At 40.2% G+C, this 22,090-nt stretch overlaps 1 protein-coding gene across 2 annotated transcripts in view; it reads left to right on the plus strand.

Annotated features, from left to right (window-relative positions):
- Positions 1-22,090, plus strand: part of cdh24b (cadherin 24, type 2b) — a 49,799-nt gene that overhangs the window by 18,022 nt on the left and 9,687 nt on the right. For both annotated transcript variants that reach the window (XM_016671794.1, XM_016671795.1), the window contains exons 3-6: positions 807-943; positions 5,075-5,196; positions 14,505-14,622; positions 18,398-18,712. In XM_016671794.1, coding sequence (XP_016527280.1) covers positions 807-943; positions 5,075-5,196; positions 14,505-14,622; positions 18,398-18,712 — 692 coding nt within the window. The remainder of the gene's footprint in view (positions 1-806; positions 944-5,074; positions 5,197-14,504; positions 14,623-18,397; positions 18,713-22,090) is intronic.

Below are 22,090 nucleotides of genomic sequence, written 5' to 3' on the forward strand. Positions count from 1 at the left end.
ATTAAGTATAAAAACAAAAGCACAAGGCCAGCACCAATTTGTTAATGGAGAGAAACACAAGTTTATAGCATCAGTGGCTCTCAGTGGTTATATCCAGGATTATGAAATAGCTAAGCACATGAGTTCTGGACCAGGGGTACTTTCCACAGAAAGAAAGTCAAGAAAAGTACACAAATTCAATCACAACAGTAACTTTCTCAGAAGCACTAGACTTGGTGTACTTTCTATAAGAAAGAAAACAAGGAGGGTTCTCAAAGGTAATGGCATCAGTACTTCAGTCAATACATTCATCCACAAAACAGATTGGTAATCACATGAGCCAGGTGCACTTTCTATACATAAACTATGTGAAAAGGTTCTGTCCTTTAACTTTCATTTGTGGGAGATCATGACTTAAGAAGTTTAAAGAAGTAGAGAGAAATAGAAAAAAAAAAAGCAAATCAACTCCAAAAAACCATGTCCCAATTAAACGCAAAAGCACTAGGAGTGAAGATGTGGGGAAGAATGATAGCTGGTATATTGCTGGAGATCTTTTGATAATCCTTTTCACTTCAAAAAAAGCCCCAATCTGCCACGATAATCTCCCCATATTAATTCTTTGGCCATTTGAATGCCGTCCTCCTTATCGCTCCTTCACACACTTGCCCCGGCCGCTTTTTTCACTCCGCGCCCCGCTGCCAACTCCGCTTGCTTCCTTCCTTTTGCTGGGGCACTTTTTTTTATTTTTTATTTTATTTTTTTACCCCTCCTCATCTCCCTCACCTTTCTTCTGATAACTTTTTTCTCTCTTTCTCTCTCCGTTTCAGATTCTCAATAGACCCCCAGTCGGATCCGGAGGCCCTGTTTCGTATCAGCCCGGAGACCGGCCTCATCACCACGGCGATGGAGCTGGACCGCGAGCGGGAGCACTGGCACAACATTACTGTCATCGCCACCCAGAGAGGTCAGAGGTCACATTGCTGCGTCACTAGAGCGTTTTTTTCTTTACCGGGTTATTTCTTCTACCGAAACTATTATTTCTTTTAAACCCCAACACCTGCACCCAATGACGACTAAGAGGTTTAGCGGAGTAAAACTCGACGTCGTACAATGTCTGAAAAGCTTGGCATCCTTTGTGAGTTGCAGCTCGCTAAGCGGCTTAGCCTTCAAGTCATCAAGCCGTGAGGGGGATGTTGTTTGGCCGGAAGACCGATTTGTTACAGCGTGCCTGAAAATCAGTAGATCTATACGGTGTTGGTTATCCGACGCCGCAACAGATCCCTTCCCCACAGGAATACGAGCTAACTTGCTGCATTAAAGCAGCAAATTAAAGACGAGCATTGCTTTCCTGGCACATTGTGATTGCAAAATGGGAATGATAAACAACTACGGGGTCAAAGTAAGTTATAGAAAAAGAGTCTGGCACACCACAGGTTGTACTCCAGAGAAGAAGAAAAAAAAGGAAAAAAAAAAACAGGCATCTGAAGTCGATGTCGTGGAGCTTACAATCATGCATGAAAGGTAATTTTGTAAATAGATGTTTTCGAGTGATTTGTTTTAAGAAAGCAATAAGTGCCAGCGTAGAGCCTTTCGAGTAATTTGCGTTGTACCGCCTAGTGCCAACACACACACAAATCTCCTGAAAGCTAAACAGTGCATTAATATGCTGCAAAGTCACGCATGCTGTTTTGAATTCCATGTGCAAAAGCATAAATAACGCAAAATTTTATAAAAAAAATAAATAAAAAATAGGAACTTCTGTGCATAAAAGTATTCACTCCCCTTCAGCCTTTTCACATTCCTTTATGTTCTATTAACAGACTTTAATGTTACTTCGCTGGGCTTTGCTGTGGTGGACCAACACTGAGTTGTGCATATCAATGAAGTGGAAGGAAAATTCTACGTTTGTTTCAACATTTTGTTCAAATGAAATCTAAAAAGTGCGGCTTGCATTTGTGTTCACCTCGCCTTAGAAACGAGCATATTTGCTCATTCCTCTCTTTACCCAACAGCTTAATTCAGTAACATTGGACAGAGAGAGCTGTGAACATGTTACAGAGTCAGGCTTGGACTTTGACTGGGCCGTTCTATGTTTTGATCATATAGCTGTGGCTAGATGTTTGGAGTCACTGATCTGGCTCAGGGATCCATAGTGGATCTTGCCTCCTGTGGGAAACTGGGGGAAATATTTTTAAATAAAAAGGTAAAAGAAAAATAATCTAGTTGATACAAAGTATTTTTTTAGTCCCTTTGTTTTGTCATTAAAGCAGCAGTATGTAGCTTGAATGTTTTTTTTGGGGTTTTTTTTTTTTACATATTTGCCAAAACTGTCACTATGTTGTGACAGAACAATACGAAACAGATAATTTGTGAAAAAATCGAGCTCCTCTGCCTCCCCCCTGTGGTCCTACTGTCATCTGAACAAAAAGACAGCGCCGTCAGAATCAACCAATCAGATCCAGGAGGAGGGTCTTAGCACTGCTAAATGCTAAGGCTAGTTAGCATGGCCGCCTATGACGGCGGATAAATGGTTTACCTGTAATGGTATGTTGTTTCTCCGCCATTAGCACATTGAGCAAGCACGTACACGAGCCTGATTAGTAGCGCTAAGATCTTCCTCCTGGCTCTGATTGGTTGTTTTTGACCAACTGCACAGTAAAATACTGGAAACCACAGCTGCCCATAATTTACAGTAAATAAGAGACTTTTTTATTTTTTTTACCATGTCACAGTTTATCTGTCTCATGTTAAAACGGTTACAACATGGTAACAGTTTTACCAATATGTGAAAAACATATTTTGTAAAACTTACATGCTTGAAGCTGCAAACTAGATGTTAAAAAAAATGCAAATGTTCCTTTAAGAAAATGGTGGCTTTTGTCTTCTTTCACAATTTGTACATTTGGCTTTGTTCTAAAACCCAAAATTAGATTGTTTTTTCTTCTTGAATATAACTATACTAGGACACATGCAGGATGGCTTTATGAAGATAATCTAACGACCTTAAGAATATATTTGAGCGTATGACTAATGCTGTCTAGTCAACGCATTCTGCCACCGGAGCTGTGAATCTCTGCAGCTCCTCCAGAGTCTCTCTCTAATTAATGCTGTTCTTTCCTGGCCTGTTAGCTTAATTTCTGTAGGTTTGTTCTCTGATGTTCTCTGACATGAACTTTGACAATTAAATCACTGGGTTTGTGTTTATCACAAAACACAATGTAGAAAAGGAGGAAAAAGCACAAAGGCTGTATGGTTGACTAAAAAGGAAGCTATTCCTCCAACCCAATAAGTGGAAAAATAGAGCGAGTTGTATAGACATTGTTTCTCATTCACCACAGGTAATTTTACTGGAATGTGCATCTGTTGGATGATCCAAACCGCAGCGAAAGTCTGACAGCAGCACTGTCATTAGCTGGCAGCGAAAAGCCGTGGCTGCTAATCCAAATAAAACACTGTTTCTGTTTTAGCTCACCTAACCTTGTTAGCTTTTTAGATTATCTCTGTGAAATATAACTAGCTAAAAGGGAAAAAAAAGAGCCTCAGCTGAGAAGATGGGAGCAATGAAGTGAGATAATAGCACCTCATTTTGATGTTAAAGACAGCTCCTCTTCTAAATCAAACATCACTTTTATGCCTTATCAAATCCAAACTTTTTCTCATCTGCCAACAGTGTGGCGGATCACAAAAACAGCTAGATGAATCATCTTATTAGTCACTCAGTAGTTCTATAGTGCTGGCAATCGTCCTTGCTGTCAGTTTCCAGACTCAGATTGCACGTGCTATATGGGTTATTGAACAGACATTGACAAAAAAAAAGGAGTCTATTTTCTGCTTTATTTCTTTTGGTATTCTTCGAATCAACACCAGCTTGTTGGTAAAGCCTGGCTCAGTTCCAGCAGCATTCCTTTTTTTTTTTTTTTTGGCTGGCTGCAATTCCTTAAAGCCCCAAACGATGCGATCCATTTTTAATTTTTATTTCTGTACAAGCGAGAGAGCATTGTTAAATAATGCTGCCCACTGCGTGCAATGAAGGAAAGTTGCTTTGCTGCCAAGTCCTGTCCCGGATGAAGCTAATCTTTGCTTAAAATCTACTCAGGGCTGCTTGTGGCAGGAGATCGCCGGTACGGCTGAAGCGGCTGCACAGCGAGCTCCTGTCTTGAATAATGAGCTCTATCTAATAAACAGACTGTTGGTGGTTGTGTTGACACAAACACAGTGGGAGCTCTGCCATGGCCACAGGCAGCCCTGCTCACCCAGTGGCATTGCGGCTGCAGCTCATTTTCAGCTTTCTCGGTTGTGGCGGGAAACGGTCACCGCTGTCCCGTGACGCGTCGCTGCCCCTCCGCATTCGGGAAGTGTATGCAAAATGTGTTCATCTCGCATTTATAGAAAGCGTGGCGTCAGGTTGGCCGCCCAGACAAACGAGTTACCGTGATGTTTGTGAGCTTTTTATACAGCAGGCTAAAATGTAAAGCGGACGAATGGCGAGGAGATTCCGACTTTACTTGTTTGACACTCTGCCATTGGAACTTTATGGCTGAACGCGAGTAGAGCCAAGTGATTGTGGAGTGGAAAAGCCAAAGCCAATCCATTTAAACTGCAACCTTGTGTGGCGCGCACACACACCGACTGCTCTCGACATTCCTCTCTGCCCGACGTCTCTCTTTCTTAAAGGAACGAACGTACTCTTGACACTTTGAGGAGCGTTGGCTGCGAATCGAACTCCTCAATGTGCAGAAATCGGACCGCCATAAAAGCATCCAGTTGGGATCCTGGGAGCTGCAATATGATCCAAATGAGACCAAATGTACCACGGCTCCTTTAGCCAAATGACTGCTGGCTAATGGGATCTGAGAATTGTTGAGGCTTTTTGGACAAAGACTAAAATGTTTGATCGTTCCTATGAGGACAATTGCACAGAATTAATGAAGCGCAAACCTGCACTCAATTGTGTGTGTGTGTGTGTGTGTGTGTGTGTTATACTTTTTCTCCCTATTTGTTTGTGTTCATATAATTTTCCAAACTCGGATCAAATGTGTAGATGTATTTGGTTGGCAACATTAAAATGTCTATTTCTGCTCTTTGCCTTTCCCAGACAATCCCAGCCAGGTGTCCAGAGTTGTGGTCGGAATAGAGACGTTAGATGTCAATGACAACGCTCCCGAGCTCGACAGGCAATACTCCACGGCCCTGTGCGACTCGTCCAACGCTGGCCAGGTCGGTTTGGGCTTAAATTAACTTTAAAACTGGATTTAAATTGTTGGTGGGAAAGTCTAGAAGCTGAGAATATTGTCCAGATATTTTTAGACTACTCGTAGAAAACTCAGTTTTATTTCTCACCTTGTTTCTTTTGTGTTTTTGTTGCACATAACCTTTCCCGCACATTTTGAAGGGCTCTGTTAGCTTGCTCTGAAAGTCTGGATGTTTAATTTCTATGTGCTCATTCATCTTGTTCAGGTTCTTGAGGGGGTTGCAACCTAAGCAGCCCCCACAAGGCTGCGTAGTGCTTGACTATTTGAACAGTCAAGCACTGTTCAAGTAGAACCCGTGTAGACCACTAACACAGACAATTAAATCTCATCAGCATAGAAATGAGAATAGACTGAAAATCCGACCCTGTAAAACAGGAAGGGAAACTGTAAATTTCAGAGTAAGGTATGTTGGTTTGAGTACAACTCATTCTTCATATCTATATGTGATATATATTTGTGTATTTGTTGTTCTGTTTGTCTTGTTGCTTTTCGATCGCTGTGCGTTGTAGCCCAAAATCTAGAGTTTACACTACATCCTGTTTTTATTATTATTGTTGTCATTGCCATTTATCCCCAAACATACAGGATTTCCCGCAGTGTATTATAAGCCTGGCGGGCCACCAGGCTGTACTTGTGCCCTCACCAGGCTAAGCATTGCTTTTTTTTTTTTTAAGTCTTTTTAAAATGTTTGCATTTTTTAAAGATTTTGTAGTTTGTGTTCAGGTATTAATGTTTCAATTTTTCAATAACACATACTTATCAAGTGATATTTTCAAATTTCCTGTAAGCTTTAAACATTTTTTAACTCATAAACATGATGGGCCGCTGGATGAGTGACTGCTCTGGCATCCATCTGCCAGGCTTAGAAAGTTTTCTGGAGGAAACCTTGAACATACAATGTATAAGTCATCATTTGGTTACAAACATGCCCAAATCATCACTCATCCACCTCCATGCTTAACAGGGTTGTAATTTTGCTGTTGTTGACTAATTGCTACAATTTGGCCAATCTACATTTTTGCCTCGCCTGGTGAAGTTATATTGTATATGAGGACTTTGGGTTTGTTGAAACAACAGACAGGAGCTGCAATGCAAAGTTATTTTTATGCAAATTAAATCAGTTAAGTCCTATAGAAACATATAAGGTGTGGTCAGCTTTAATTATTTCCTTTTATTCCATAAATAATGAAAAATTATTTCATTATAATGAATGACATATATTTTATGTGTTGTATTTTCTCACTTACCTTACTTCAGGTATTCTTGTGCTTTTCAATGGGGTTTTTTGTATTGAAATCATTCATAGTGACCCCCGATTGCAGATCCTTTATATTCTGGTAAATATGATATTTTGTGTAACGTAGAGGACCAACATCTCTTACAAGCATGTCACTGACAGTTCAGGATGTTTAAAAGCATCGCAACCTTCAAGTTTGAAGAACTGCATGAAGATCACGAAGGAGTGATTACACAGAGAAAGCAAAAAATGTCAAGTATAGCAGCACAGAAACCGACTTAAAACGAAGTAGAAATGGTTGGGGTCAGACTAACTAAATGGCGTGTGAGAATTCGATCAACAGTCTTTTTTTATGTGGATGAAAGCACAGTGCAACCATCAAAAGGAGAAAAAAAAGCCACCAATCAAGTCTTTTGGGTCGAGTGGCTCCTCAGAAGCATTCCTCTCTGAACTGTGTTAGACAGCCTGCCGCAAGTTTTCCCCAAATTCTGCCGAATAACTCCAAAGGAAGCAAATTTTTCTCTGATCTGACAAAGCTGAGAACTTTTTTTTGATCAATTCCCCAATACATGTCTGGACGGCGGAAACTGGGCGCTGTGCTTCTTTTAATTAATGCTATCCCGATAGTCGAGTGTATCCATGGCAGCCTCGTTCTGTGATGATCTTATGCTGCTCCAGGACGTATTGGAGAACGACTCAAAATTAAGAAGAGATGCTGGCAGATAAGCAGTGATCAGTAAATCCTTGAAGAGGATTTCGCATCCCCTGGTAGGCTCTTGTGTGTTAACTTCAAATACCTTTTATCAACAACTTTTTTTTTTTCTTTTTCTTTTTTTTTCTTTTTCTTTTTTTAACCAAAAACAACACCCCATTTAGTCAGGAACAACAATCTACAGAAAAAGCTATTAGCCTTCTTGATGCATTTCAAAATTTATATTTTAGAAAGTTAAGGTCTTTCTTCTGGGTAGAGCCAGTGTGTCTAAGCTGAGGGCGACAGGAAACCTTGGAATAATTAATGTTTTCCAGGACGAAACAAAATATGATGATCTCAATAATATGGTAACAGACTGGATGCTTTACACAAGTAAAATGTCCATCTTACTCGCACTATACTGGTGACAGCTTTTCCACTAGCCATATAATTATGCAAAATTGAAATACGGAAGTAAATTTGCTTAATGAAAACATGGCAATTAAAAAAAAACCTCTACTTTTTCAATAAAAAGATTTTGCCATAGGATGTAGTGGTTTTTTCCAGTGTATCGAAATTGGTGTGTTTCGCGAAACTGCAATGGAAACACTTTTTTTCCCGCTCAGCAGCAGACATGTGACCAACAACCGGATGTTACTACTGAAGGAAAAGACGAAGAAGATGACAGGAAGTGGTTGTGTGGCATGTTTCTTTTAATGACCTGTCATGGGAACAAACTTATTCACAGGTGATTTAAATTTTCCTTATTATTTTTTTCTTATTTAATGGAAACACAGCAGTTGTGAAATTGTGTTTTTTTTTACATGAGGGGACTATCAACAAAAATATTGCTCACATCTGTTAAGGAAACACAGATACAGAACTAAGGGTCAGTTTTAGGTCAGTAACACTATTCAGCACGTTAAAAAAAAAAAACAGGCAGATTTCAGTCATTCCTTGCAGATCGAAGGATCCTGCTTGAGTTTCTCTACAAGAGTTACTAGAGTTAATCTATTCTAAACTTTTGCCTGATGGGTTTACGTGAAAACTCCTCAACTAGGTTAGTGACTTGGGCGTCTAAAAACATTGAGGGAAATGATCGAAGGGAAAGTCTGAACAGCAGTTTTCTCTAAAAGAGTCAGATTTGAGAAGGGAATACTACGTTAACAGATGCTTGTGGAAGGCTGGCTCGCTTTGTAAAACAAGATTTTTAAAGCGGACACCACCTGCTCCGTACTAAACCTGGCAAATGTGATCCGAGAAAGAAGGTGGAAATAAGCGGTTGGATACCAAGGGAGTGTGAAGTGAGAAAATGCAGAAATTGAAAGGTTTTTCGACCGTACTCCACTCCTAGAGGAAGTGTTAGATCGCTGGAATAACTGGTTTATCAAAATGCAGAGGAAGACGAGAACCCAGGAAGGACATGGGAGGAACGACCTGGACCGAATCCACGTCCTTCACCAGCCCTGAATGAAGATTTCTATTCTCTTTGGATTGCAACTACTTATTCTTTTAGCGTTTCAGTCAATCATTTCTTTTGGATTCCTAAAGTCCAAAAGAAATTTTGGACCGAATCCACGTCCTTCACCAGCCCTGAATGAAGATTTCTATTCTCTTTGGATTGCAACTACTTATTCTTTTAGTGTTTCAGTCAATCATTTCTTTTGGATTCCTAAAATTCTCACAGACAGTTCCTGTCGGAAAGGTAAAATGAGGTTAAAGCATCTGTGGAGGCAAAGAGGAATTTAGGTATGAAGAATAAATATAAATGAATGATTATTTGTCTGGAATATTGCAGCCAATCAAAGTTGCGTTTAAGGGGTGCCATTGTAACTTCAGCTTTAGGGCTACAGAACATATTACAATATGTTCACTTTAGTAATAAAACAAATAACTGCTTGAATTGCAGTAAATACAGATATTTAGGTATCATGCATAATTCTCTTTACTCTCTATTTCTGAAATTCATTTTTTATGCAACATGAACATGTTTTAGAAGTCTAAGTATCATTACTTTCTGCTCTATTCGGTTTGACGTTTAACCATTTAAAAGGGTCCGCCATGACACACACTCTGTCCTTTGTGTTATTGTGATTCCCAGATGTGTGAGCTGCACTTTGTTTTGAATCCCAGTGTCTGTTCATTTAAAACAAAAAGTTCACTTGAAGAAAAAAATCGGACTGCATAGGCAATGACGAAGACAGCAAAGAAATAGGACTTTAAATAAAAAGTATCACATCATCTGCGTAAAGTGAAACTTTTAGTTCAGAGTGATCCCCTCCAATTACCAACATATACGCTCACAGCACCAAAAAGGACATTGCCACAGGTTGCGATAACTAAATAAAACATTAGGACTAAGGGGGCAACCAGTTCGTGCGCCTCATTTAACTTTACGTTCACCTTTTAACAAGCCATTGGTGATGTTAAAAAACTGCTTTTCGGGTAAGATGAGACAGTCGCAGTGTTGCTTTTTGAAACCCATTTTCAACGACATAACAAGCATATTTCGAAATGTCACAGGTTGTACTGCGTGTTCCCACCTTGGGAGCAACTTTATAAACCTGCTCTGTACTTTTTCTCTGCTCTGTTCTCGGCTCAACAACTTTTAAAGGTTGCCAGCTTTGCTAAAGATTGCAATTTGTCACCAAGACGTCAGAAGAATTTATGCTTTCATAATGGCAGGACTGCTGCCGCTGTAGGTGTTAACAGCTACATACATGGCTCTGCAAGCACATTATTGACTTTTGGGGCAGCAGCAGATGGGCACTGCATTCAATAGAAAGTTGTTGTTATAGGCATGTAGAGGGAGAAAAGCAGATTTGCTGTCAGGAAATGTGGTGCAGGGGAAAGAATAAGATGGTTTGACAGTTTGGTTCATAAAGATAGAAATTTTCAGTTAAAATTTGGTCTTTATCACCAAAATCTCAACATTCCTACAATATGATATCCTAAAGTAAAAATACTGGTTTCATAATATCACAGTATCTTAAAAAAGAAAGTGTTTTTAAAGGATACAACATGATGGCATCACTTTAATTTAAAATAGAAAAGCAAGGGTTATTCTTCCATTTTATATCTATGTATCATAGATAATGGAGGAATAATTGTTGCTTCTCACACAGTGAATGTTGCAGTAATAATGATGTCATTTGCAACACATATCTTAAAGTTTGCAAGTCATGATTATAAATGTTCTCATAATTACAGACAAGAAGAAATTCTCTAAAGTAGATTTTCTGAAAGTTGGCAGAAACAAGTGGGGGAGGGCCTTGTTGTTTTTACTTTACGCAAACAGTCCGAGAAATCTCTGAGGCAAGACGTGTTTAAATTGTTTTGAAAATAAAAGTTTTTAAAACCTTGGTACATCTTGACACCAGTAACCAGCCAACATGAGGTTTCAATGCAGACGAAGCATTATTGAAATCTTACTTTTGCTGCTGCATCTAATATGATTGTGTTTATCACCTTTAACCATTCAGGTCAATATGACAGTCAAAGTTGAATCAGTGGCTCGGAAATCATCTTTCAAATTCATGTGTTCAAATTTAGATTTAATTTCTCCTGTGGTTTTGTTAACCCACGCGGTCGGACCTTGACAGCACTGAAATATAAACAACAGGTTGAGAACTTGGAACAACTCATTGAACATCCTTGTGTAGTGTTGTTATCGTAAAATTATTAAAGCATTAAAAATCTGTGTATAGTTTGAAGTGCTGCAGTTCGGAGGCTGGTTTATTAATCTAGACAAACGGGCTTGTAATGACAAATCGAAAGGGTCACAAATCATCGTCCAGTCATTGTAAATAATTAAAGTTCGGTGGGCATTTGCAGGTTCTGCTCAGTTGGTTGCAAACCTGCTTACCTATTAAAGTGCCACGGGAATTTTGAGCCGAGTTATTTCATCAAGCGTGAAAAGTCTGTTTAACTGCCTGCTGTTTGAACACTATGGACAACACATGAGTGACTATTAAGTCATTAAAGTCCATCATGCAGCAATAACAACTTGAACTTGATTATAAACCTGCTGAGGCCAACAGCTGTTTTGAGCGTTTCCCTTTTGAAAACTCATCAGGGTTATTTTTAAAGCAAATCACCTTTTTGGTGTTCAGTGACTGTAAATACGTTTTTGTCATCTTCCTTTTTTGGATTTCGAAGATATAACATAAGCTTGGAAATGTCTGCTCCCTCTAGTTTTTTTTTTTTTTTTTTTTTTTTTAGTAAAGGAAGACGGCATCTTTTTTAACACCAAAACTATAAAAAAAATAAAACAAACAACAAGAAAAAGAAACACTATTTATTTACCCCATGGCGTGCAAGTCCTGGCATGATGCCTCATAAACAAAATGCAGAAATGCCTCAAAGAATTGGTTGAATCATACCGTGAATATATCAGGAATATTTTCTAAAGACGACGCTGCATTTGCATTTAGAGCAAGTTAGGAAGGCGCAGCAGAAACAGGCAGTCTGTGAACACATTATTAAGTCATTAAAAAGGGAATTGGATAAAAGCGCTGTGATGTTGTTTAGAATATTATTAATTTCTCCTAAAAGAGAACATGAAGTATGTCAAAACAGCTTTGTATCAAACGTGGAAGTGCTCTGTGCTCGTCTGGAGCCAAGTATAGAAGCATATAGGGTTTGGTGATACGGCGCTGAATGTAGAGGAAAATGAATTCTGCTTGGCTGGGTATCTAAATGCAGCAGCTATTCCCAGTGTAATTAAACTCCAACCTTCTACCAGACTGTATTAGTCAGTTTCAAAACTGGATTACATGCACATTATTTTGTTGACCCAGCAAATTTCGGCTTTCCAAGGCAATCTAAATGCGTTTCCCCCTTTATGTTGATGCTCACACTTAGCGAGATGGTACCAGCTGCTGACCCTGCCCATCTCCTCACCTGGGCTCACATTTTCCCAGACCTCTTTTTATTTTGGAGGTCACTAGGGCCGAAAGCAAGTGCAATTTGCTCTTCGGACATCTTTTGTCTGGTAAATCTGCCCCGATTTACCGTAGGCAACCATCTTGACTCTATGGAAAGCCTGTGGTGCCAAGACAGGACACAAGAATAGAAAAAAGAAATTCTTAAGTGAAAACAACGACAATGCTTTCTGTCTAAATAACATGAAACTCTTGTTGAAAACTTAAAAATAGGATACAAAGATGTCCAAGTGAGGACTCTGTATATGAACGTGGTCAAAAGGTAATTGAAGTTGATCAAATAGGATGACCAAACCTGACTCGTCTTGCAGGCTAAAAGTAAAACATGGTAGCTTTAAGCTTGCATCCATGCTTTAAAATACAATTTGCAAATTGTTAATGGTAACAAACCCCATTAGAAAGCTCAGGAAGGAGACGGATTCATGCTTTGGTGCTAAACTTGAGTATCTCAGAACAGAATCTACACTGAAACAAGTCCTGCTCTGACCCGGCCTGACAGGACACTCAGAGATGTAGAAGCCAGATTACATTTAGCATATCCATGCAGGCACAAATACCTTTATTCTGGTCTAATGGAGCTAAAATTGAAGTCTTTGTCCATGCAAATATGCTGTATTGACAACCATCATTACATTTGGAGGAGAAATGAAGTGGGAATCTTGCAAATCTAAAACAAATTGAAGCATTTACAGGAAAGGACAGAACATTACATGGGAACAACGAGGCCACACCTCAAAACATTAGAGCCAGGAAGTTAATTTGTGCCCAAGGCATTTTCACCTTGAGCAAAATATGTGTTCCCATTGGACAATGACCCTAATCGTAATGCCGAAATGGTTATACAGCGACTTGAGGACAGGACGGTCACTGTTTTGGAGAGGCAATAATCATTGATTTTAATCCTGTTTTAAATTTGTGGGCAGAGATGAAGAGGTGTTTGTCAGGAAAGTGCCAACAGACCAGACTCGATTGCATCCGTTCTGTCGAGAGGAGTTGGCCAACACTCCAGAAAACTACTGAACAGTGTGGAAGGATGCCCAAAATGTTAACATCTTAATAGTTATGTCTTCCAAAAAATTACATTTATATAGTACATCAATTTCCCGAAACTGCTCTTAACCATCCTGCATTTTGCAATAAAAAATTAACCATTTTGGAGATTCTAACTGATATAAAACAGAAGGTGTTTGAATGACCTTTAGGGGAGTTTATTTAGCGTATATAAATGTCTGGTTTCGACCGGAAGTGATTCTAAAAGCGCACAAAGTTTGGTGAAACAAAGTTGTACGTAGAGGAAGGTGAGTCCTCCTTGGCCTGTTATCCAAATGCAGCAGCTATTCCCGGTGTAATTAAACTCCAGCCTTCTCCCAGACTGTCTCCCTCCATCCCACTATCCTTCATGCTTTATTTGTCTTCCTGTCTGTTTTTCCGCATCATGGTTTCCCGTATTTGATCCCATCTCAATTATAGAAATCTTGTCTTCCCTCCTCAGTCTCGCCGCGGAAGCCAGCCTTTCGCTCTCACTGTTTTTATGTTCTCTCCTCCATCTTCTGTATTCCACGCTGGCTCCGTCGCTATAATTTGGTGTCTTGGCCCATCTGTTGTTTTGGCTGCTGTTTTTATTGCTCTGCTTGAGTCTTTGTCGTTTCGCCACTAAATCTGTGATTCTGTGGCAACGCCGTTGATTTATGTGCGATCCTCGTTGTTTTGTGTCTGCGTATGTTCTTGTTTGAGCGAGCGGGAGACGACGCAAGAAGATTATGATGTCTTTCACTCCGCTAAAGTTGCGTGTTCACGTCTCGGCTTGACAAGTCATTAGACAAAACGCCTCTGAATATTCACACCAGAAGCCGACAACGTAGCGGGACTCGGCGCAGCGAGTCCTCTGAAGGCCTGGAGTCGCTGACTGACTCGGAGGACATCCGGCGCCATTCATTCCTGCTTTTCCCGCCTTGAACTCGAACGCATTCATGAAAAAAAAGAACATATTGCATAATGACAAGCAGAGTTTTTCATTAAAAAGAAATTATCCGTCACGCGTGGGCTGCGGGAGATATCTTTTAGATTAATTTTGTTACCATTTCCAGTGAAGATGCTCTTACTAAATTGAAAGCCACACTTCACTGTATTTGTGAAAGCTGATTCACATCAGATGCTGTTATTTATTTGGTGTATCAGACACTGCTCGCTTGTGTCTTCACACTAATTGGCTTGTTATGATTCCTGCCGACATCAGCTAATGGTTCATTGCTAAAAGCACTCTCTGTAAAGTGTTTTTCCATTGCTTTTTGTTTTTTTTTCTTCTTCCCCCTCCATGTATTCCTTCTTCTCACACAGTCACATTCACTTATTCATTCCCGCCCCTTACTCAATCTCGTCCGCACTCTATCGCTTTGTTTCAGGTGGTGCAGGTGTTGCGGGCGATTGATAGAGATGAGGGAGGGAACGACAGCACCGTGTATTTCAGCATCCCTCCAGAATCCGGCGTTGCCCTCAACTTCAGCGTCAGAGACAGTGGTGGTAGGTATTTAATCTTTACCTCCCAGGTGCTCTCTCTTTATTTATTTGTTTTCCTCCCCATCTTTCTGGCAGACAGACAGCTTTTCTGCACTTTGTAAGACCCTAAATCCCAAATGTTTTTCCTTTTTCTCCTCCAGACATTCTCTTTCCTATCGCCGTTTATTCAGATATCCTTCTTTCTTGTGCTTTTATCTGTCTGCTTCTCTCAAACTCTCTCTCCTCATTTTCTGTCGCTGAATCTTCATCAATCCGTCAACCAACTCTAGCAGTCCCTTTGTTCTGCCTTATTATCCATCTTTCTTCTGAGTTTAATCCACTGGTTTGCCGTCCTATTTCTCCCTTGCATTCGTCTCCCCAGCACTGTCACATTTACTTACTGTTTTTGTAAAATGCTTGTGAAAAGACCAAACGGATTAATTTAATTGAGTTCATCCCAATAGGCATTAGGAATTAGTCCTTTTTCTATTAGCCTTTCTTAGTCTCTTGCTCTTCTGTGTTGTGCTAAGCGTTTGCCTAGCTGCTGCTTAGCTTCTCCAGTTTAGCGATCTTAATGTTCCTTTTAACTCTGGACTATAGAAACCATCCGCCTTCCTTTTGTTTCGTGGTTTTGGCCTTGCAGTGAACACTCTGTAAGCACACTGTAAACCCAACACTGGGGTTTAAACTGCACCCCAAGATGATGCTTGGAAAATATCCTAAAGCGTTCAACACACGGGAGGCAACGTTTCTTTCTCTACATTCATTTTCTATTGGACTAACACAATGAGGATACGATCACCTGCCCTCCCACAGCCAAGCCACTGGGGGAAATTCACACGTAGGCCAGCAATGCAACACAAGAAAGTTGAAAAATTTTCAACTTTTGTTGCTGTTGTTACCACGTCCCGTGTGTTGGGTTCCCTCAGTGTGACAGAAAACTTTCACGTTTCGACGTCGTTCTTTGCTCGACCCCATTAGTTTCTTGGACGCTCCGCAGCACATATTGAATGATGACGTCCTTTTGCTTTTTTTCTCGTCTCCTGCAGTGGTTTGACTGATTAATCTGAATTCTGTATGTCTAGGCCTATCCTCAAGTTATCTGTGCCTTCCCAATGCGTCTGTGGTCCTTTGCTTCTGCCCTTGTGGGATTCTGATGAGCAGTAGATGTAGTTTATGTTCCAGTGGCTGATGAGATTCAAAACGTAGGTGGCAATCCCTGTGTGTGTGCGCTCGTGTGTGCTTTATTGGTAAGACTTCCATCTTTATCAGTCATTACCAGACAGTCTAAAGATGGTAGCTACGTTCTTCAGGTGTTGTTGATTTGTTCAGTAAAGGCTTGAATTTTGACCCAGGTAACATCCACATATCTAAATTAGCGGCTAGGCGTTGCTCCTTTGTCAGACTTCAAAATTTTGCGTCCCACTTCCTCCATGTATAGATGGGTCTCAACCATTCAAAACGGTTGATCACATACAACATATCTGTGCTTCTGGCTGTAGACATTCTATTTACGACATGTAGGAAAAAGTTAAGACGTCCAACAGAGAAAAGAAAAATCTGGTCGTGGTTCAAGTTTGTGTTATTTTTCAGCTGAATAAAAGCGTCTAGCCATATTTACATTAACTATTATAATCAAATAGGAAAATCCAAGAGTTGTTTTGTAGAAACACGTTGTTTCATCCACAAGTGTACATTTCTTGGTTGCTCAGTGGAGCAGATGCTGGCAGCGTTGCCTTGGTTCTGTGTTTGAATCCCGGCCAGGGTGCACACCTAGATTCTCTGCTGGTATTCCTGCTTCCATCTACTGTTCAAAAACATGGGTTTCAGGTGAATTGGTCTCTCTACATTGCCTGTAGTTCTGTATGCAAGGCAGAGACAACAAACATTCTGTGTGTTGTCTCATGCATCCAACTGCACCCTCACAACTCTGGATGAAAGTGTCTATTTTAGCCACACAAAGGAACAAGTCAAAAATCATCGTTTCCATTTTTCACATGCTTCCAGATAATATAACACAGCAACAATTTTATCTCTGAAATTCGAAGGCTTGAACTCATGTTTCATTTAAGTGTCGGTGGCAAGCAGGGACATCCGGGTCTCTGCGATACAAAGCCCAGAACTTTTTTGAACAGCTTTTTGTCCCTTGATTAGAACACAGTGATGGATCACGGATCAGGAGGATAAATCCACTGACGTGTGGTTTCAAAGTCCTCTTTGATGTGTCATCCAGCAGCAGAACAGAGGAACAATAAGATCATGTTCCGTTCCCATATGGACAGCTTGTCACAAAAACGTGCCTCATTATTTGCTTTGTTACCAAAGAGAATGATCTGATCTGTGATTTCAATCAACAGAGAGGATTCAGGATAATCACCCTTGTCATGTTGGTGCAACTTTGCAGTGACATTCATGTTGATAAAGAATATCCATGCCTTCTTTTATCTCACGGCATTCTGGGGTTTTTTTTAGTCTCCGTTATTTGATATAGAAATATCTTTAAAAAAAAAAAAACATTTTCCATGCACATAGAGAAATCTATTTGTTGGAGGTTAGAAGAGACATTTCAATCGCAAAAACATTGCATACAAGATTCTCAATATCTTGTATGCAAGATATTGTCTAACACTTTAACATGTCAGATTTTGTACTTTCAGAAATTTTAGCCTCTTACAAAGGTTTTCATATCCCTTGGCATTCTTTTGTTTTGCCCCCCACAGACACAAACTTCAGTGTATTTCACTGGAATTTAATGTTACTGAACAAAAAGTAGTGCACCATTGTGAAGTGGAAGACAAATCGATAGAAAAAAATGCAATTTGGGAGCATGGTTACCATTTCTAAATAGTAGCCCCCTTTTCTTGGATACTCCAAAATGAAATCCAATCGAGTACAACTTCAAATGAATCAAGATGTGACTACTAACCAAAACTAACAGGCTGGGCAAGGCAGACATTAATCAGCAAAGCAGCTGAGATTTTCTATGGTGAACAAGAGAAAATGAAACAATTCAGAGTTGATTGAAAGGTGACTCGAGCGTAAGACTTGAGAATAACGCAGAGGTTTCCCTTCCAGCAGGACAAAGGTTTTACACCCAGAGCTACAATGGGTGGGTTTACAAGACATTGTTTATGTGCGTGGCAGTCCGTCTCGATGGATGACGATTGTTGCTTCGTTAAGGATCAGAAGTCAAGAATAATGGTTCCTTTAATGGCTCGCTAATCTAGTAATTGGCCTGTGTTGGTGTCCACAGAACTGGCAGAGCTGTTGGGTTGCACCTGCTGAAATCAAACAGAATATTTGTGAGTTTGATGCTTTGGATTGTTTTATTCTGCATGACATTTAGTCTTTTACCAGAGTATGAGCATCTCCATTGAAAGGCAACTAAGATATATTGATGCAGCTCGGCGTTTTGACATGTTCACATCTCTTAAACATCTGTACCTGTCATGACTCTTCAAGCAGTGCCATATCATTAACTTATATAGCATAGTCATTCTTGTTACAAGCAATGCTGGTCTGTCACTTAAATTGTTCAAGTTGTGCAAAATGTAAAAAAAAAAAAAAAAAACAAAGAAAAGTTTGAAATTTTCAAAAGCTTTATTCCTGCAAGAGGTATAAATCAATCAGCAACTGACACGATCACAGATTTGCGAAGTTGAAAGCTGGGGTTTTGGGGCACCGTTATCAGAACGCGACCTCCTGCCATGATTTAGCACAGAAAACGGAGAATCCTAAGAGGCAGTTAACCGCTGATTAATAACACGTGTCTTCCTTTCTGTCTGATTTTCCCCGGCAGGCCCCACAGCCAGCCTGGTGCTGCTGTCCCAGCTCCAGCCGTTGTCCCGCTCCCCATCCTCCACCTTGACGCTGTACGTCCCGCTCGTCCTCAGGGACGGGACGTCGGGCCTCACCAGCACGGGGACGGTCACCGTGTCTGTCTGCCCCTGCCTGAGGGGGGGAGCCCGCGCCGAGGAGAAGGACAAGCAGACGGAGGGAGATTCGGACTGGGAGAGAGAGGCGGTGTGTCTGCCTCAGCAGTCCATGCTACCCTCCCCGGGGCTCAGCACTGCCGCCCTGCTGGCTATCCTGGCTTGTGTTGCTACGCTACTGGGTAAATATTTTGTCGCATAAAATATGCAGTTGAAACCGGATACCTGGATACACCAGAAATACACATTAAATCAGACAAAAACTGATTAAAATGTATTTGCTGCAGTTTGCTGGAAATTCGTGCCGTTCCTCGTGACAGAAGTGAATCAGGTTTTAGGCAAACAGCTTTTTCACTCAGTCCCACAAACTGTCTTTGGATCTTCTGGAGCTGGACGATACGGCAGAGAACCAAAGAGAACGACATAAGGATTTCATATCAGTCCATATCGATAATTAATGATTAGTTTTTGGTTTTCAATACCTGAAATACTGCCAAGCTGGTGACGTGACCTTTCCTGTTTCATCCAAATTTTTTGTTTTAAGCAGTTATGAGGCATGGTGGCGAAACCTGAAGCTGCTGCTGCGCAACCTACTCAACAGGTTGTTGCTAGGTAACCCGTGAGCGGGCGAGTTGGTTGATGCCGCTCACCTTGCTTTGCTGGTGACGAGAGGTTGAGCAGCTAAAACCTTCCTACAATTGTTGTTAAACACAGAGATCAGCCAAAGTTGAGGTCCAAAATGCTTGTTTATTTTATTTTATTTTATTTTATTTTATTTTATTTTATTTTATTTATGCATCATGTCACACAAGTAATCTCTTTGAGTTGTTTCCTTAAAATACATCAACAGCTGTGCCTCAAACTGACATATTCTGGACATTCCCAAATTACGTAGACACAAAAATCCCATTAAAAATGAAGAAAGGTTATAAAATCTTTTATAAAAACAGTCGTATAACTTCGCAAATTCAAATGTTGCTAATCCTTGCTGACCCAAAGTAGAAAAAAAAAAAAAATTTAAAGTCTGACAGTGAGATAAAAAAAAGAGATTTTGTGTCCTTTCACATTAAAAGTATTTGTGGTTTTAAAAGTGTTACTGCGCTCTATATGAGATCTCTTTAACTAAAATAGCTGCAGTGCTGTCCGCTAAACAGAGTATCATTAATCATTTCCCAGTTTAAAAAAAAAGGCCTTTTCTTATATAACCTCATTGATGATTATACTCCAGCACACATTGTTATATATACAGCAAAGAGATATAATTTTCATTTTAATGCTAATCTAATAAAAACTGCTGAGTAATTAGTGTTTTAGTGCTGTATTTTTACCACTACTCTACCACTACCGCTGCCTAATCTGCATATGGAAACAATAAAAGCAGCAGTGGAAATATTTCTCTGAGTCACAGCCACTCAATAGCCGGGTTTGCTTTTTTTCTTTCTGGTTTAGCCCACTTATTTCTTTTGGCAAGGTCAACTCCGATCAGCGCTAACGTAGCATTACCGAGTGATTATCTGGGTTCTCCGTTTTCGTTTTTTTTTTTTCTTCTTCTTCTTCTGTAGCAGCGTAACCAAATGTCACTGCTCCGCCTCATAATGCTGAGTCTCAGAGAAGGCCTTGGCTGGCGGCCAGCATCGTTGTCGGTTCCATTCAGCCAGCCGGATCACCACTGACGCCGCGTTTGATGCAGTCGTTATTATTCTGGGAGCGGCCGGTTCAATCACAGCACTAATGTAACACGGTGTGAGTGAGGGCGGCTTTGACGGAGCTGAGGAATGAACCACAATAGGTAAATGCCTGAACTGTGTTGTGGTATTTGACAGTCTATAACAGGGTGTTTTTTTTTTTAGTTGTGCGATAAAGATATAACACATTAAAACCAGAACATACACAAAATGCCAGAAAGTCCTCAAAGAGGCTTTGACAATGGCTCCATGAGGATCGAGTCTGGTGATTAAAAAGAAACTGGGCCTGCATTAACGACCTCTGACGGCTCTCTTTTAGTGAGAAAATATGTGCAGTAAGCTGTGGAAATGAGCCCACATATTATCGTGGATGTTTATAATATTTTTGCACATGGATCAGTGGATTTTATCCGTAGAAAATAAATAAAGCAACTTCTGACAATATCGCGGCAGCAGATTAACTTAATGCAGCAGCTTAGCCGCCTACATGACACCCACAAGGAGATATAAGCGCGCGTGGACACGTAGTGATGCTATCGTTCTCTCCTTGCTAAGCCCCTTCCCTAAGCTTCTATTGCCTAATTGTAAACAATTGCAACAAAACAAGAAATTAACGTTTTAACCGTGTAAAATTCTCATATTTATTCAGCACGTCTGGTTAACTGATCAATCAGTCGTAACAAAGACGTACTGTTATGCCTCAATTCCACTAGAGAGGTACGTCACGGGTCGGCGTGCGCTATTTTATTTGATATTTTGTTTGTGTAGGAGAAACACTGGAGTGCAGTCTTTTTAATGCCAGTTTGGGGATCCGTTAAAATGGGATCTGAGCATAAAACACGCTCAGATCCAATGCCAGGTCTTGGATTTTGTAGTTAAGTTTTTGTCAGTGTGGACTGGTGGTGCGGTAGTGGAAATGAAGCTCATTAGTCTGCACTATTTCCCAAATTATAACAGGACAATTGGAGACGGTCAACCTCTTTGTTTCCCTTGGACGTGGAAACAGATTCTGACAATCAAACCCTGCTTCTGTGTACTGATGGTTTTATTGCTAAATGATCTTGGTTTGTCATAAAGTTTTCATGAAAATGACAATTAAATACAAGGCAAGTAGGGAGAAAATACTTTTTCGACTCCACAGATAATTAAAAAAAAATGGAAATAATAAATAGTTTTGGACAGCAGTGACTGAGCTCAGGATTTCTGATTGGCTAGTTTCTTTAAAATGTTGTATAAATTATGTGATTAAGATTTGATCACTTATCAGCTCCACAAGATACACAGAGAATATTTGTGACATTGTTTTTGGCTTGTGTGGTTCTGCTCAATATTGCACTGGATATGAGGCTCGATTTCAAATTTCTACAGAACCTCATTATGCTCTGCTTATAGGTGGCTTTTAAACGAACCAGTAGGCTATTAATATATTACATCGTTTCTGTGCCCAAATCTAGGCCAGTTGTTGAAAAGTGAATTTCAGAGCTTTTATTAGTTTTCATGAAAGATTCCAGATTTTGGACTGGGAGCGTTTGTGAAAGTGTGATATTTTGTTTCTGTTAAACTGGTTTTATTTATGGGTTCAATCTAAAGATGAGTTGTGTTTGTATCTTCCGTGTAGAAAAGATATTTTTGTCTTTTCATTGGATATTTTCCAATGGCAGTCCTCATTGATGGGAGACATCCTACTTACTTTCTAACCAGTCAAAAAGGAAGAAATGATCTGATATTCAGGACTGGGATAATATTCAGTGCAGACTTGTGGAGAGCACATAACCCAGTTTCTCTCTTCTCAGCAGCAAGTAGGAGACGCAGCACAAGGGGGAGCCTACTTCCTGTTGACAGCACATTCATGGAAGTATTAGAAAACTGGCCTCA

Source organism: Poecilia formosa, unplaced genomic scaffold, assembly GCF_000485575.1.
Source record: "Poecilia formosa unplaced genomic scaffold, Poecilia_formosa-5.1.2 Scaffold51, whole genome shotgun sequence".
Taxonomy (NCBI): Eukaryota; Metazoa; Chordata; class Actinopteri; order Cyprinodontiformes; family Poeciliidae; genus Poecilia; species Poecilia formosa.